Here is a 16,244-nt window from a genome sequence, read left to right on the forward strand (position 1 = left end):
CGATGCCCGATGCTACGGTCGTTCGATGAAATTTACATTCGAAGGGATACCGATAGATACGGTGAAATAGTAGTGTTTGCGTACGGCAACGGCCACACATTTCTTCACCTCTTGAATATGTAAATTTCTTCTTGTTTTTCTTCCGCCTTTTTTCTGGTATGTAAATCGTTTACCGGCTCACCGGATATACATTTTTAATCGGACCGAGAAATCCTCCGAACAGTAAGGTGGTTTTTGTTTGAAGTATTTATAAGATTTGCTTTACGAACGAAGCCAGTGGTGAAGGGTTTGGAACGTTCCCGATAGATTTCGGCGGGTTTTCGAATGGCGAGAGATGGTGTATTTCTTTTGCCCGTATGCCCGAAAGCAGCTGGCATTAAAACCCTTTCCATGTGGGTTGCCTCCCAGTGTTGCAGCGTGTTTTTTTTTCATTCTTCTTTTATTGTACGGTTGTGGAAGCTCTGCATAATGCCAAAGGTTGATTGAGTCGTTGTTTCAGTAGAGAGGGTACGCTAGGAGCACAATATGCAACAGCACAAAATAGTAAAGAATTTATCAGTTGGATTAGCTATCGAAAGATGTCTTCTTACTGGCAGAAAGACTCAAGACTTTATGGCAAACGATGAATAAGAAATGTTTACCTTGTTGTATACAAATTTTCCCCAATAAAGCTCGCTCCATTGGCAACCATAACCTCGCAAGATAAAATTTCCGTCTAACATATTCATCTATTTCCCTGTCATAAAGAAAGAAAAAAAATCCACCCACAAAAATTCACCTCACACGCTCGGTGAAACGTTTCATTAAGCAAAAGTCCATCCATCCTTCCACTATGAGGGCCTTGGGAAAAAAATAACCCAGCGCTTCGTACTATCGTTTTTACATATTATTCATTTCATCACTTTCCCATCAGATGCACACGCACGGAATAGCGAACACCAAGGGGGGTTTTCGCTAGCTCTTGTGGTTTGGCCATCCTTTATTCTTTGCCCTCTAACAACTCGCTGCTTACAACCACATTGTGAAGAAGTTTCCCGTCGTAGCCCTTAGCAGAAAGTTAAAAGAGAAGTAAACCGAACCGAACGTGGCGGGCCCGGACCGGAGGCAATCGTGGCGGGCTGGCGGACCGGGTTGAAGAATATATTCGTGCATTTGCATGAAAATCAGCTCATTTAAATGATTTCACTTCCCATTCAGTGCTTTATGTTTGGACGATCGCACCTCGCCCGGCTGCGTCCGTCGGCTGTGTTAATGTTATCTCGCTCCCGTTGATACGAATACAAATATATATACGTAACGCTCTGCTTTCGTTTCCATTTCTTTCTTTTGCAGATCGATCCCAAAGTAGCATTTCCAAGGAGGGCACATCCAAAGGTAAGTGGAGCTATGGTGTAACATTTTCACCGTCTGCAAGTCGTACGCGAAAGAGAAAGAGATATAGCAGGACGTTACATACACAGAAAAGGAGAGAGTTTGTATCTATCTATAATAATGCTATTCGGAGCGGTTTTTTAAAACCGGTATACAAATTATTTTACAGTCGAGGAATAAGTTATGCCGAGCGGAGAATGCACTTTTGTGCCAGACAATGGATTTTTTTTTTTTACTATTGATTAAAAAAATCGTTTTCGATACTCATATCACCATCTTGGTACTTCAAGTCAAAGGTGTAATGCAAGTTTGGTTATCACCTCAACTTTAGCCGTTGATACCTGTTTTTATTTACCCTTTTGATTAAGTGACCTTATGAGTGGCCGATACTCACCATTCATTTTATCATATAAAATGTGTATATTGTACATGATTGATTTTGAAAAAATAAGTATCAAACTGATTCAGATACTATTATTGTTTACTCATCATTTCAATGCAGCTTACCTTATTACTGCTTTGCGTCCCAGTAATTCACATGCCAATGGGGGAGTTTATCTGCGCGCTCCAAATCCAGGGAAAAGTGACACTTTCTCACTTCGGATGTCGAACACTTGCTCTCATTCAACTTTGTCTCGTTACAATCGCGTCCGTTTTTAGCCAAACGTACTACCAAGGTAAAAAGTTCCCATCTGTCCCACCCCGACAATCATGCCATATATCGGTTTGGCTTGTGTTGTTTCCCTTTTGCCGCGAGCACTTACACCGTGTGTCTCGCCGTACAAGAAAATATTTTGACCGACTTGCTTTAGCAATGTTTAGTCCCAATCGTGTAAGATACATCATACACCGAAAGGGAAGGCAAAACTTTGCATTTTTCCCCTGCTCAGAAACGCGGGGCCTTGATTGGGGTTGCATCATCGAGATTGGCTAGCAATCGAAATCCAGAGCGAGCAGTTGGTTAGAAATTCTCTACAATTTGGCGGAAAGGGAAGAACATGATGGCATGGGGACAGCAGCAGGAAAACTTCAACGACCTGCCTATGAGTGTGTCACTATCATCTGGGGACGTGGACTCTAAGGAAAAAGTTAACTTCTCGAACAAGACTTTCAACTTTACATACTCGAGGAGGAGACGTTTTTTTCGGAATCTTCAATGTTTTTTCTACCTCCTCAGCAAAGTCTAACAACAGCTGACCAGTCTGGGGAGGAGTGTGAAGACAAGACGTCGCTTACGGGTATATGAGGATAGCCTTTGAAAATTTGTTTCTTCCCCATTCCAAATTTGCCTTGCATTTCGTTGCTTGTCGATGTCGCTTTTTTCCATAATCTACTCGATTTTAGATCATTCTTTTTCTTCACGGGATAAGTTGTGGAAAAATGAAAGAAAACACCCAGCATGTCACTGTGCATGGGAAGCAAAGTACAGTGCTAGAGGCAAACATTTCCTCCGCGCGCCTGTATTCATGAGGACGCTCTCCCGCCAGCAGCGCAACGATCAAGCAAACAGTGCGAGAGACGCCATGGACGACACGAGTACTTCTCATCAACAATCTAGCCTGAGCTTGGGGGCATTTTGGGGAAGCTGTCCTGGCACACGGTTTGTCGGTGATGTCGTCAGAAATGTCGACAAAGCAGCAGCAATAGGGGACGCCCTTTGCCCTCTGCAGGGACTTGTTTGAAGCGTATTGAAAGTGTAGTTATTTGTACGCACACACAGCTTGCATTCCCCCCCTCCCCTCTCCTTCGTCCTTGATGATGGTTGATGGGTTTTTGGGAGTTTGCTTTACCGTTTTCTTCGTACTCCGTGCAATGAGCAGCAAAGTGCTTTGAGCGTTAAGCAGCAACTCTAGGATGATGTTTGGCAGAAGTGTTGTGTAGAAAGTTTGGCTGGAAGGAGCGTTGCCCAGGACGTTGTAAAGCCGTGTAAGAAGGGTGGCCAAGCGAAGCTAGTTGTATGACATGTTCTTGGTAAAAAGTGTGTGCCACTCAGTGTGCCAAAGATTGATGTAAGGAAATTGTGTTTGGGGTCAAGTAAATTCACTTAGCCTTGCGGTATTTTTTGGTGCACGGTCGGATTATGAACGAAATTTTTAATGATGGTGCTGTAACGGCAATCTCCCCCATCAATCGATTTGTCTAAACAGTGAAGATGTTTCACGAATCTTTGACGACAGTGTCAGCTCAAAAGAGGGGTTGCGCGATCAAACGAAGCTTTGAGCACGTGCCTAAATCTAGAATAATCGACGCTTACTCTTTTCGCAATCGGTCGTTCGTCGTTTGCGCCACGCGTGCAATTCGCACCCTCAATCTTCCCGTATTTACACCTGTGACAGGGTGCCAGGCAGTCTGAACCGTTTCTCAGAAGCTCTCAGCATAAATGCAAACTCAAGCAATGCTCTGTTAGCGTGCTCGCACACACACACACCCGGTACGAGGCTAAACCTCCTGAACTGTTTGAGCAGACCCGCTTACTGAGCGCTACTTGCCCGCGATTTGAATTCCTTCCTCGATTGATCGATCGAAGAATCATCCTGCCCTGGAACTTGCGTCCCAAATGCTGCCGGTAGTGGTGGCAGTGTGGGGGTAACGGCGTGTGGTTGGAGAAAGCACACCTCCCGAACTTCTGATCTCTGCCATCATAAATCATTGCTCCAAAAACCGAACCGAGCCCGACGCTTTGTCGGAAGTTTGCCCGGGGTCCTGCGGGGTGCCCTCGGGGAAGCAGCATCATCTTCCGCAGATACACACACTCCGACGCTTGCCACATACCGGTGGTTCATTCTCGGTGGTCGGGTTTGATCCGCTATCATGGCGCGGCTCTCAAAACCTTTCCGGGTGTTTGCCCCTTACCCACGCTCGTGATCAAACAGTAACACACCGACGGCAAATCGGAACCGGGAGTTTATCGGCACCCAAGGTTTTTTGTTGTCCCTTCCATTTTGTCAGGAGGCGGCAGAGGTAGGGAAAGAGGAAAGAGGAATGGAGAAACGAATGGTTTTTCTTTCTTTTCGAATGTTTTCAAGTATGAATAAATTTATCTAATTCAATGAATTTGCGTTTCGATGCTGGTATCGAGTACGACCATCGGGATAGATGGAGCACGCTTGGTGAGAGTGGTTCATACGGTACGGTGCAATGGGAAGACAAAGGGAGGAGTTGTGTGGAACGAAAATAGATGAGTAAAGATTTCGATCTCACCCACCACTTTCCCCTGGCTGGTGCTGGCAAGAGTTTGGGTCGTGTTGGGTTGTCTCGGGTCTCGGGTGTTTCGTGAGCAAATGGTTGAGCTCTCTAGATGAAGAAGTATCACTTCCAGCGTGAATGGTTGGTGCACATTGGAAGCACATCGATGCAAATGGAATATACACTACCGTCTCCCCTCGGCTCTGCACACTGGGCTAGGGTCGTGTGTGTGTGCGTGTTCGAGGGTGGATGCATGTGAAATTAAGTTTCTCGATACTCGGATACGGAAACGGATCTGCTTGTGCGAAACTGAACAGGCAATTGGGAAATCGTTGCTTAATTTAGCGCACATTATTGAATTGCAATATAATTGGTGTATCTGTGTGTCTGTGCATATGTGATGCACGGCAGCACTAGTATCACGAAGTGGCAGAGGGGCTAACGGGGTGTGGTTTGATTGAGCATGTTTCACTTTGTAACAGCATACAAGAAGAAAGCCGTTACCAGCAGTATGATATTGTTTTTAAGTGCAAAAGGAGAGTTAAAGTTATCGACTTTAACCTTTATTGTTGGATGATGTGCTAGAGAAACACATATTGGGTGGGTAGGAATTTCGCCCGATATTGAATATCAAACATCGGTTGTCTCATAACAATCTAAAGCAAATAAGAATTGGTTCTTTGATCTTACTTATTATGTCCAGATGTGGTTACTTTTCGTTCGAGAAAGGTTTCCCTAGTAAACTGGTTTAAGAAGACATTGATTTATTCGAAGCAACATTGTAATGTGTTTTTTAATGTAATTCCAACTCATCCCAAACAAACCAAGTTCCAATCTGGACTCGGGATAGGAAAAATATTTCTTTTTCAACTTCATACTAAGTTCCAAAAGACAAATAATGAGTCAACATCTTTATCAGCTCAGAACATTGCTTTTTTGTTTGCCCTGACCCCACGAAAGTGAATTCTTCCACCCATCTACGATGGCTTAATTGACCCGTTCTCGAAAATTCGTCACTGTCATGACATCACCATGATATAATCCTCGTCATTTTTTGTTGTTGCTGCTTTTGTTTTGTTTCCAAGCTGCTCAAATTACCTTTGGATGAGGAAGTCGGCAACGCGTTAGACACGCACACACAGAAACACACTTAGATACAAGCACACGTTACCCACTCGAGTCAGAGAAAGAAAGCAGCGGGAATAAAAACTATCTCTTTCCCATTGTGCAACTTCTAGCATGAAGCTGGTCATTAATTTTAATTACTACCGCGCGCACCGGTAATAAAGATTGACAAATTAATTAATGTTTTAACTTTTGCTTTTTTTCTGGCTCTCGCTCGCTCCTGGTTGAGGTTTTGCGCCGCCCTCCCCAGATTATAGAATTGGCGTGATGTGAGGCAAGAAATAATGCTTGAAGCGTTGAGTGCAGGGCGTAGAAGGAAAAATGGCGGCAAAAGGGAGAATGTTTTCACCACTCCCGCAACCAGAAATATCGTGCACGCACCACTGTCTTATGATATCTTTTTTTTTTTTTCGTTCGCCGTAATACCACCGCGGCTCACATTATGAAAGTCATCGAGTGGTGCACGTGTCAATCTTTTTTTTTTTTTTGCTCTATATTATTTCCGTTCGTATCCTTCGCTCTTATCATTCATCAAATCGAGGAGGTGTTGAGAAGAAAAAGTAGCGTCCAGAAGAAAGCATCCGCAATCCACACGGAACTTCGTTATCTATAGACTCGGCTCGATCTATGGCTTCCCCCGGTGCTAGCTGCTTTAATTAATGTCACCCTCGTCCGGTACAGCGTTACGAGAGTTGCCAGGTCGTCGATCACTCATCGTGCATCGCAAATGACAACTGTCCATTATTCCCCCGGTGTCGTGTCGCGGGACTAACCGCTAACTAGCAACCTTTCCGTAGCTAACCGAGTGCTATAATGATGAGATCTGCCCATTGAAAGGGTGAGACTGTATGGTTCTAGCAAGCCTACTACCATCTAATAAGCTTGAAGCCTACTGTGTCCTGCTTTGTTAGTCCGGGTATGGGTCGAGTTTTTTGTTGTTACAACCGTCCATAAACACTTGAAAATAGTAATGACACTGTGAGTACCTTTTCGAAATGAAATAAAAAAAGATCCTTCAATCAAGCTAACAGCATTGATATGGGACAACTTTGCTGTTCGAGTGGTTTTCCCTGGAAGAAACAAATGTGAAGAATCGAATCAAACAGACATTTGTGAAGATCAGCCACCTGGAAACGTTATGCTATATCCGGCAAGAATACGTCGGCCAAGAATTATTCTCTCGATGCTCTCAAAGCACAAACGAAAGTTGAAGAAGAAGGATGAGCAGAAGGAAGAAAAAAGAAATACCAAACATCACTAAGACGTGCACATGAGACCGTCAACCCGTACCTAGTACACGAACGCCTACCACCGAAGCCGGGTGGCACCACACCACAACCAGACGAAAATCGAAGGATAATATATCATTCCGAAACATCGACCAATCCGCAATTGTTTTCCAACAGTTCTCTCGATGCCCGCAAGGGATGATCCATGCCTCTGCCGGCACTCTCGTCCCGATCAGTATCGGGTTAGGCTTATCACGGCGGCAACAACGATTGGGAGTGTGTGTGTTGCCCTAGATGTGATGGGGCTAGGCATATGAGAGTAAGAGAGAGAGAGTGGGGGCCAAAAGCAGGCCACAACTGACGGGCTGAAGATGCTAACCGGGATGGTTCCGGTATCTTTGCTGCTCGTATCGGTGGAAAACTCACGCCCCCCCCCCCCCCTCCGGTTACGGTTATTGGTAACAATTTATTAACCATTTTTGCCTCTCTCCCCCTACATCGCGGCCCAAGCGAAAGCGAAGCATCGCTGTTCTCGTGTTACGCTGCAGCGTGAAGCAACAACAAAAAAGGAATGGAGAAGATTCCTTTCCTGTCAGAAACAGAAACACTCTGCTCAAGTGGTATGTTGTATGGTCGTCCTGTTTTTTTTTGTCATCCCACTTCCTTGGCTCAGCAAGCAACTTTCTGTTCTCCTGGGAATGCGGCCAAGGCGAAGGGGGTGAAAAAAACACTGGAAACAAACAAAACCGGGCAAAAGAAGCTGCCCGGTACAGCACGAGCCCAACCCGATCACGGGCACAAAACAGCGGCAGCTTATTGAGGTCGAGAAAATTGGTGGCCATGCAGAACTGTCATGTTAGCGGGAAAAAGCTGAGCCGCAAGAAGCTGCTGGCTGTGTTACCACACCCATCCATCGTGTTCACCCTGCGAATGATGCCAAAAAGGGTCCACTAAGCTCGGTGGGAGCTTCGGGTTGGAGCAGGAAAATATCAATTGATTAATAATTTTCCATCGTTTTGAGTTTGAGGGTAGGTTTTGCCCGACGCCATGCAATCCGCGCGCTCTAGTGTAAGAGGATGCTTGTTAGTGTCGAGTGGGTTTTGCACAATGTGGGCCAACTACGTGAAGGTTTCGCTGAGCAGCATAGTAAAATGGGAGGATTTTTTTTTGCGTTGTTTTGTGTTCACATGTTTGACATGCGAGGTAAATTTGGTTCAGAAAAGTGGTGCTGATTTAAGCATTGTATTAGATTACTTCAGATGTGTCATCTTATCCTCAAGATTATGCCTCACAGGCTTGAGATGCTCTTCATACTTAATCAATTACATGAATTTACGGATTTATTAAAAAGAATCACATAAGCTGTAGAAAAAATACATCCTTCCTACAATTGATTCTATCGCGAGGCGTCGCTTTCATCGAGAAAGATCCCACAGAACATCTCCCAAGGTACAGGAGACGTCCTTGTGCACTGTCCGTTTACCATGTATTGAGAAGGCAGATGAGTAATAGTGGCCCATGTTGAAATATTAATGCAAATATGTTTTGTTTCCCCTCTTCCCCCTCCACCTCTACCACTCTTTCTTCGAACGTACAGCCCCCATTCCTTTCCGCGCCCATCGGCTGTGGATTGTGCTGTGGATGCTAATTCCATTTATCATATCGCTCTTATTGGTTTTGTGTGTGCTTTGCTGCCACCCCAGAAACGAAACAGGACCGCGCTCGTGGCCCCGAATACCCTTTCCGATCGGGTTCGAAAAACACAGAACGTTTCTTTTCTGCGAATTGGCTTTCACCTTTTCGTATACGTGTGTGAGCTGGGAGTGTCTGCCGGGCCTGAAGGGTGGACCTTGCCCAGAGTGTGCCTAAGCCGCCTCGATCTTGAAACCACCGAACGGGTGAGCGAGGTTAGGCGCACGGGTTGAGACACTGGGCCCTACACGGAGTGCGCAATGTGTGGGGAGGGAAAAGCTGTGGCACTACCCTTTACCGGGAACGGATGTGCCAAAAGGTTCGTGGTGTGGCTGCCGGGTGCACTATCCATCTCCGAGGTTTCCCATGCCTAGGCGGAACCCGTTCCCAAGCGCCAAGACAATGATGAAAGTGCTATTAGTTTTCGTTTCTCAGGCGTGAGCACGTGTGTGTGTATCTTGCTCCCGAGTCCGAGAGAAGCGCGCGCGCGGTAGGCAGGCAAGGCAGCATTAAAAATAAATAATATGATAATTTATTAACAATACACCTATAATCATCCTAACGTTTACGGCGGCATTTGCAGGACGAAACGTTCCGCAGAGCAGGGCAAGAGAGCGCGCGGCTGGTAAAGTTTATGTTTCCAACGGCCCGCACTGCTCCAGTTGCCTGGGCGGAAGAGGAGCTAGGCTGTGAGACCAAATTATGCTACTTTACCACTCTCGGCCGTCTCTCGACGAAGCCGGCACCCGAGAAGCCGAGGCGGAAAGTGTTTGTTTCTAGCCTGGACGGGGGCGGCAGAGCAAATCCCGTGCTGTTTGGGCGGCTCAAGGAAAAGGAAGTCAAGGAAGTGGAACTACGGCACCGTACAGCATCTGTTCGATTGTTTGGCTAAGGCACGAACGTCATTACTCCCTTTAGCCGTGTCTTGCGGAGCGGAGGCTACGTTGGAGTGTGTAGTGCGGTCCTTTCTTCCTCTTTTACCACCCTGCTGAATAGGGTAACACTAGCCGCGCGCCGAGCAGTAGGTACACAACCGGATGTGGTGTACCTCTTCGTGTGCCTGGTAGGTGACCGTGTATGGAAAAGCCCAAGTATATGTAACTTGCCCAGGCCCCGGTTTTAATTTCGCTAGGTACATCGAATCGAGTAGAACCATCGATTTCTGGATTAGGAAGTGCTCGTTGAGTTACGTACGTGTGGTGACGGTGGTGGTGGTGTGTGTTAAATCAATAGCTAGAAGTAGCTGGTACTAGCACTCCAAGACACCTCTCCATTACGAGTAAGGAAATTAGCAACCGATAGCCCTTTTTTTGAAGGTTACCATCTTGGAAGCATGCAGGCAGAGGCAAACGATCGATTACAGGATAGCCGTATAATTCTTGCTTAGGTACACTTGTCAACCCTCGAAGCTTAAATTTACAACCCAACACATCGGCCCCGAGAAGTGTTATTAACGGACTTCTATAGGGGTGTTCGGGCGGGAACTTCCCAGAAATAGTATGGGCAGGCTTTTTCAGATATTTCTTAGAGGATTCCAAAGCATTGCTACCTCGGCAACTCATTTTAAAGGAAGTTGGCTGTGACTGGAAACATTCACTTGAATTAATTAATATCCCATAAGCCATCGAGAGTGGACCAGCACATCAGGCACGAAGAATCAGACACGACTCTCTATCCATGTGAGGTATGAGCAAGTTCTAGGGGTACTCGAAAGTTTTGTTTGTTAAATTGTTGGTACGCCTGTCTTCCTCACTCGCCCCAAAAACAATTCCTTTGTTTGCCCAAATGCTGATGAAAATGGATGTACATTAAGGCGACAGGCTTTGCATTTGAACGACAGAGAATTTAATTTTAGGCTTTCAATTTAACACACACCATCAGGTTCGGAGATCTCGATTAGGCTGGGACAAAAATGTGTCTTCACTAAACAAGCACACAGCGCAACGGCATTACTAGTGCCGAGTGGTCTAGAATTCAGCATACGGATGTGTAGGGCAGATTAAATAAAGATAACACACTCGCCAGCCGCAGCCGAACAGTTCATCGAGCCGTGTGCATTGTGTGTGTGTTGTGGAAAATGAAGCTGCAGTTTTACGTATTTATTTCTCTACACAAACGTGTGTGTGTGTGTGTGTGTGTGTGTGTGTGTGTGTGTGTGTGTGTGTGTGTGTGTGTGTGTGTGTGTGTGTGTGTGTGTGTGTGTGAGAGTGTGAGTTTTAGAATAGCTTCAGTATTCTTCAGGTACACCACACCGTTCATGGTACATTGGCTGCCAACGATTGTCGGTGGAAATGAATGAAAGCGCCTGTGAAGGAAGGCGTCGGAGGAGAGCCGGTTCCAAAAGCCTGAAAAGCACGTACTCATGCACCACATACCGGCGCTCGAGAGCCGAAAACCAACACAAGAGAGCATCTCTTGGGTGTGGTAGTCCAACCGTCCCCTCGCCGCGTGGAAACTGGAGAATCAATTTTAATTCCATCATGTCACTAGACTAAACATGTTACTTGTACAAACTGTCTGTTATTGGACAAATTATGTGTCGCCGCACACCAACTCCCTAACAGGCGCGCGCGCGCCCTCCCGATCTGAAACCGAGGATACACCAAGCGCACACACATGCAACGCTGTAGAGCCGTAGAATTAGTTGCCCGGCGTGTGGTAGAAGGGGGGGGGGGGGGTTGGGCGGGGTTTCAAAACTGGAGATCGTGTGCGCACGACGGCTCCGGTGGGGGGAGGAAACACCGATGCATTCGGTCCGATGAGTTTGGAAAAGGGGCCGTTTCGGTTCGGCAAAGGATTGTGGAATGCAGGGCGCGATGGAAAAACATGTTGCCAACTATGCCTTGCCCCGTTGCTCGCTAGCAGCCAGCGGCAGAGTGGGGGAGGCTGGGAAGAATGGAAACGTTGTGGCGGTAGTAACAGTTCGATTCAGCATTTTAACGTGTCACTTTACCAATTTTTCACGGCTCTCCAGGGAGAATGGGGGGGTTTTGCAGGCCCGTTGGTAGAACGATTTAGGTGTACCGGGCGAAGCTTAAAAACATGGTTGTAAGACAAAACCAAACTCAGGCTGTGAGGGTTGTGAAAGGCTGATGGCCTGGTTGGGTTTGAAAATTGCGAGCAAAGAGCTCGTCCCCGTAGTGTCACACAACGGCAACATTTTCGTTTTTTTTTCCTGAAAGGGCTTAGGTGGTACCGAGTTTTACATGGCGCAGGGTGTGCCTGGGCTGCAACATGAGTGCGTCATGTTTTTGCGAGCACTAGTACAGTACGGAGTAATACTATTTTTCTGCATGTGTATTGGTCAACGGGATAACGTTAAATGGTTAAATTATTGATAAAAAGTGTGCGTGTTGTTTGAACCGAACAGAATATTACAGTAATATCTGTCATGCATTAAAGCCTTTAATTCTAAATACTCACTTTGCATAGAACATCGATAAAAACAATAAAGTCATCGTGATTTTTAAAGATTTCTATATTTTATTCAACTCGTACGACGTAACAACATGCCCGTCATGGGTTCAAGTCCCGAATAGACCGTGCCCCCATACGTAGGACTGACTATCCTGCTATGGTAACAATAAGTCACTGAAAGCCAAGCTCACTTCATTAGTGGGTACTGGCAGGCCTTGATCGACAGCGGTTGTTGTGCCAAAGAAGATAAGAAGATATTTTACCATGTGAAGATAAGAGAAATGATAAAGAATATTACGTATCTGCTTACATATTGTTTGAAGCGATGGTACTAGAATTATAATCTTTAATATTTCCGGAATCGCTCGGAGTCTCCTGTAGTCAGAGTCAACCCGAGCCTTCAGAAGTCGGTCGTAGTCGTCTGAAGTCGACCAAAATCTGGGCCATGTTTTAGTGGTCGGATATTGCATCTCCTACTCCGACTCCCGAATTTTTGGAGTAGGAATCAGATCAACCATAGCCGGAGTTGGATCGGAGTCGTGAGTGCACTCCACCGTATCCATTATTATCTCCGGGTTCTGCCTAGCAAGATTGTTTTTCTTACCAGTAACTGTACAAATAATAGAAAAAAAATTTTGTATTCATGCTCTTTTTGTTTGATTTCTATCCCCGTTGTTCAAATAAGCAAAACTTCTGTTTCCTCCCTTATATCAACTTTATGGTCCAGAATTATATTTTTTACTGTAGTAAAATAATTATTTTGGACAATTTTCATTGTTTGAATTAGTAAAATAATAAAGTAACCATTTAAATAAAAAAAATAGGTCAAAGCAAAGCCAGCCAAATATTGTTCTGATTGTCGTTTAGCATACTTCAAGGAGATTGTTTTAAATGAATTTTAACAAAAATAATTGACAATAGATCATATTCAAGTTGAACAACAAATATAACAAACTATGTATTGTTTTTCAGAGTAATCTAAAATAAAACACGGGTTAAATGTGATTTGAGCTGTTAGGAAAACTTGCACGAGCCATCCAACCGACTGCTTGCTTAAACCACGTGCTTTTGTCTTAATGCTTTTACTATTCCCATTAGCTTTACACTTACTTACCGCACGCACACCCACCTCACCGCTATGGGACGCGTATCGCGAAGGATAATTACCTTTGCTCATTTGTCAAATAAATAAACAAGCAAGCACTTAAGCAGCATTCCCTACACTGCAGACAGTGCAACTACCACCACCGAGGTCCTACCCAGGCCCTTGATCGAACGGGAAGCCAATCGCCGCACAATGGTGCAGCACATCCTTCTCCTCCTCGTCCTCCTGCTTTTGCAAAGCCCGCAAACACACCAACAAAGACACACAAAAAGGGGTCGTTGGGACGAACCACCACTTACGTCACCTAGGCGCTCAATTACACTAAGCATCTGAGGCTGCCGCTGACTCGTAGAGGGGGCGGGAAAATTTTCCCGTTTGCAACCGCGTGATGGCAGGCGACGGGGGACGGGTTTTATGAGCTGCAGAAGGACGATATCGCATAACTTATTAAAATCTCATTACGAACAATAATCTGAATAATGTTGTTCATAAAAGAGTCGTTTTCCTTCAGTTTCATTCCGAGGGCGCGCTCTCGTTCGCTCGCCCCTGAAACGGCGAAAGCAGCGTGCCGGACGCCAGAAGACTGTTCCTCCGTGTCTTGGGGCAGCGCCGTGCGCCACGTCACTTCCTGCAAGTGGCTGGAGCGTGCTGAGCTGGTGGCCGTTTACTGTATGACCATTTTCCTGCCAGTTAGTCCAGGGGCTATTGCTGCAGCAGCAGTGGGCATGTTTGGGCGGATATGGAAAAGTTTTCCCACTCCCTCCTTAGTTTGTGCTTCGTTTTCACATAAAGAGATACTGTTTCGTATCGGGTGGGGGGGCTATCGTTTCGAGCGAAACATTTCCTTCCAGTAGCCGCCGCTCGAGAGGAAGCGGCGGGCTGCCCGCTCCGCAGCAAACGATATCATCGATGAGCAATGCTCGCCCCATCTCAAGCGACAACGTGACTGGGCCGGATATAACCGGGGCTCGGTGGAAGAAACAGCAATAGTAATATAAATGCAATTAATCATATTGAAATGAAACCTTGGCCGGCAAAACACAGGCGCCGGATGGTGGTGAGCAAGATGTGATTCTAGCCATGTGTCGTTTTTTTTCGTTGCTGTCTATTTCCGTTTGTTTGTCGGTTTGGTTCGTGCTCGTTTATCGAGAGCCACGTCTTTAGCAGGAGTTGGATGAGATGAGAGATTTTTGGGAGACGTGGAATAGGAGCTCGGTTGTATTTTGGTAATGGTTTAAGTGGGTCCTAGACTGCTTCCGCTGTGTGCCGGTGTGTAGGGAGAATGGCACAGTGGCAAGCGTGAGATAAACAACTTCTCATCGAGCAAATTAGATGAGCAAATTATGTGAAGTAAGAAGCATTACGGAAAGTACTTTATTAAACTTTGAGAAGATTTGAAGTTTGTGATAAGTTTTTATTACAAAATTGATCCGCTCTACGATGAATTTAATCTTGGCCTCTGGCTAGCAAAGCCTCGCATTTTTCAATTTAATAACAAAATGATTGTTTTGTTTTTTTTTTTTTGTTTACAAATCAGAACCCAACACTTCGGTCAAAAAATGATTCCTGAATCACGCCATTTGTCATTTTACGATCCACCGTACCATTGCAATTTAGTCTGCGGTTGACTGTGTACACCACTGCACAATACATCATAAACATTCTGGTGAAAAACACACAACACTCAGTGCTCTGTTACCACCACAACCAGAAGAAGCTGTAGTTTATTTTGTTAATATATCAAAAAGATTGCCTTGATTGATTTACGAACAAGCGCTGTTGGTAAACAATAATAACTACATCCGTTTTTTTTGTTTTGTTTTGTGTTTCGCTCTCTATTACACCGAAACGTCGCTGGCGTGTGCGGCGAAGATGAGTTTCAAACACAACATGCTCGTTCGGTCGATGTTTGGTGTGGAGGCTTTCCGGCAAGTGGTAGACAAAAGTACGACAGCACCTGCCCATGAATGTTTCAACCATACGATCGCGGTACAGTGAGAAAACTGAGCCCGTATGATGCTCGTTGTCTCAGGCAAATAAAAACGAGGCATCAAAGCGCGCCAGGGACGACCAATAGCATAGCGGGCCAAGCGCTAGTTGGCCGAAGGCTTCCAATAGGATGGATTTTAGTCGCTGGAATGGACTGGTAGTGATGCTTCAGTACCACGGTGCTTAGAATCGTGTGAACAAATGCCAAATGTGGGCGCACATACAACAATGATCGGGATACCCCGTCATAGTATTTGAAAAAGAGATCCTTTGCACATGCTCTTCATGCGGAGGTACGCTTTTAGGTTCTTACTTTGGTATTTATTAATTAGTTGCTTTGAAAACTTGGTTGTAGTAAGATGGATCGAATATTTATTAGTTGCGTTAAGTGCTACAAATTTAGTACTTGTTAAGTTAAAAAAATATTAAGTATTTAAAAGCTGTTAGAAGAAGCGACTATAAGTTTCGTCACGTAGTAAATTAATATGTTAAAAAATTATTCTTGTTACACAAAACTCTTTTTTTCGCAAAATTCTAGGTTGTCAAAATCTTGGTGGTAAAATTCTTGGTCGCAAAAATGCTAATCGCAAATTTCCTGGTCGCAAAATTCTTGGTCGCATAAATTTTGGTCGCAAAAGTCTTGGTCGCAAAATTCTTGGTCGCAAAAGCTTCGTCGCAAAAATCTTGGTCGCAAAAATCCTGGTCGCAAAATTCTTGGTCGCAAAATTCTTGGTCGCAAAAATCTTGGTCGACAAAGTCTTGGTCACAAAATTCTTGGTCGCAAAATTCTTGTTCGCAAAACTCTTGGTCACAAATTTCTTGGTCTCAAAATTCTTGGTCGTAAAAATCTTGTTTGCAAAATTCTTGGTCGCAAAAATCTTGGTCACAAAAATCTTGGTCGCAACATTCTTGGTCGCAAAAATCTTGGTTGCAAGAAATCTTCTTTGCGCCCAAGCCATTCCCTGTTTGATTTGAATTCTTGATGAGCAAGAATCCTTTGCGAATGAGTTATTCCTACAACTTTGCCCAATGTCGCTGTGGAACCATGTTTCATCTTACATTATACGTTTTAACATCTTCACTGTCCAGTACAGGGAAGAACCAAAGCCAACATTCTACGAGATGCTCCT

General features: G+C 45.1%; 1 protein-coding gene across 12 annotated transcripts in view; it reads left to right on the forward strand.

The window, feature by feature from the left end:
- The window catches only part of LOC121592988 (RNA-binding protein Musashi homolog Rbp6), a 621,310-nt gene that overhangs the window by 264,287 nt on the left and 340,779 nt on the right, over window positions 1–16,244 (forward strand). For all 12 annotated transcript variants that reach the window (XM_041914978.1, XM_041914980.1, XM_041914982.1 and 9 more), the window contains one exon: window positions 1,333–1,374. In XM_041914978.1, coding sequence (XP_041770912.1) covers window positions 1,333–1,374 — 42 coding nt within the window. The remainder of the gene's footprint in view (window positions 1–1,332; window positions 1,375–16,244) is intronic.

Source organism: Anopheles merus, chromosome 2L, assembly GCF_017562075.2.
Source record: "Anopheles merus strain MAF chromosome 2L, AmerM5.1, whole genome shotgun sequence".
NCBI lineage: Eukaryota > Metazoa > Arthropoda > Insecta > Diptera > Culicidae > Anopheles > Anopheles merus.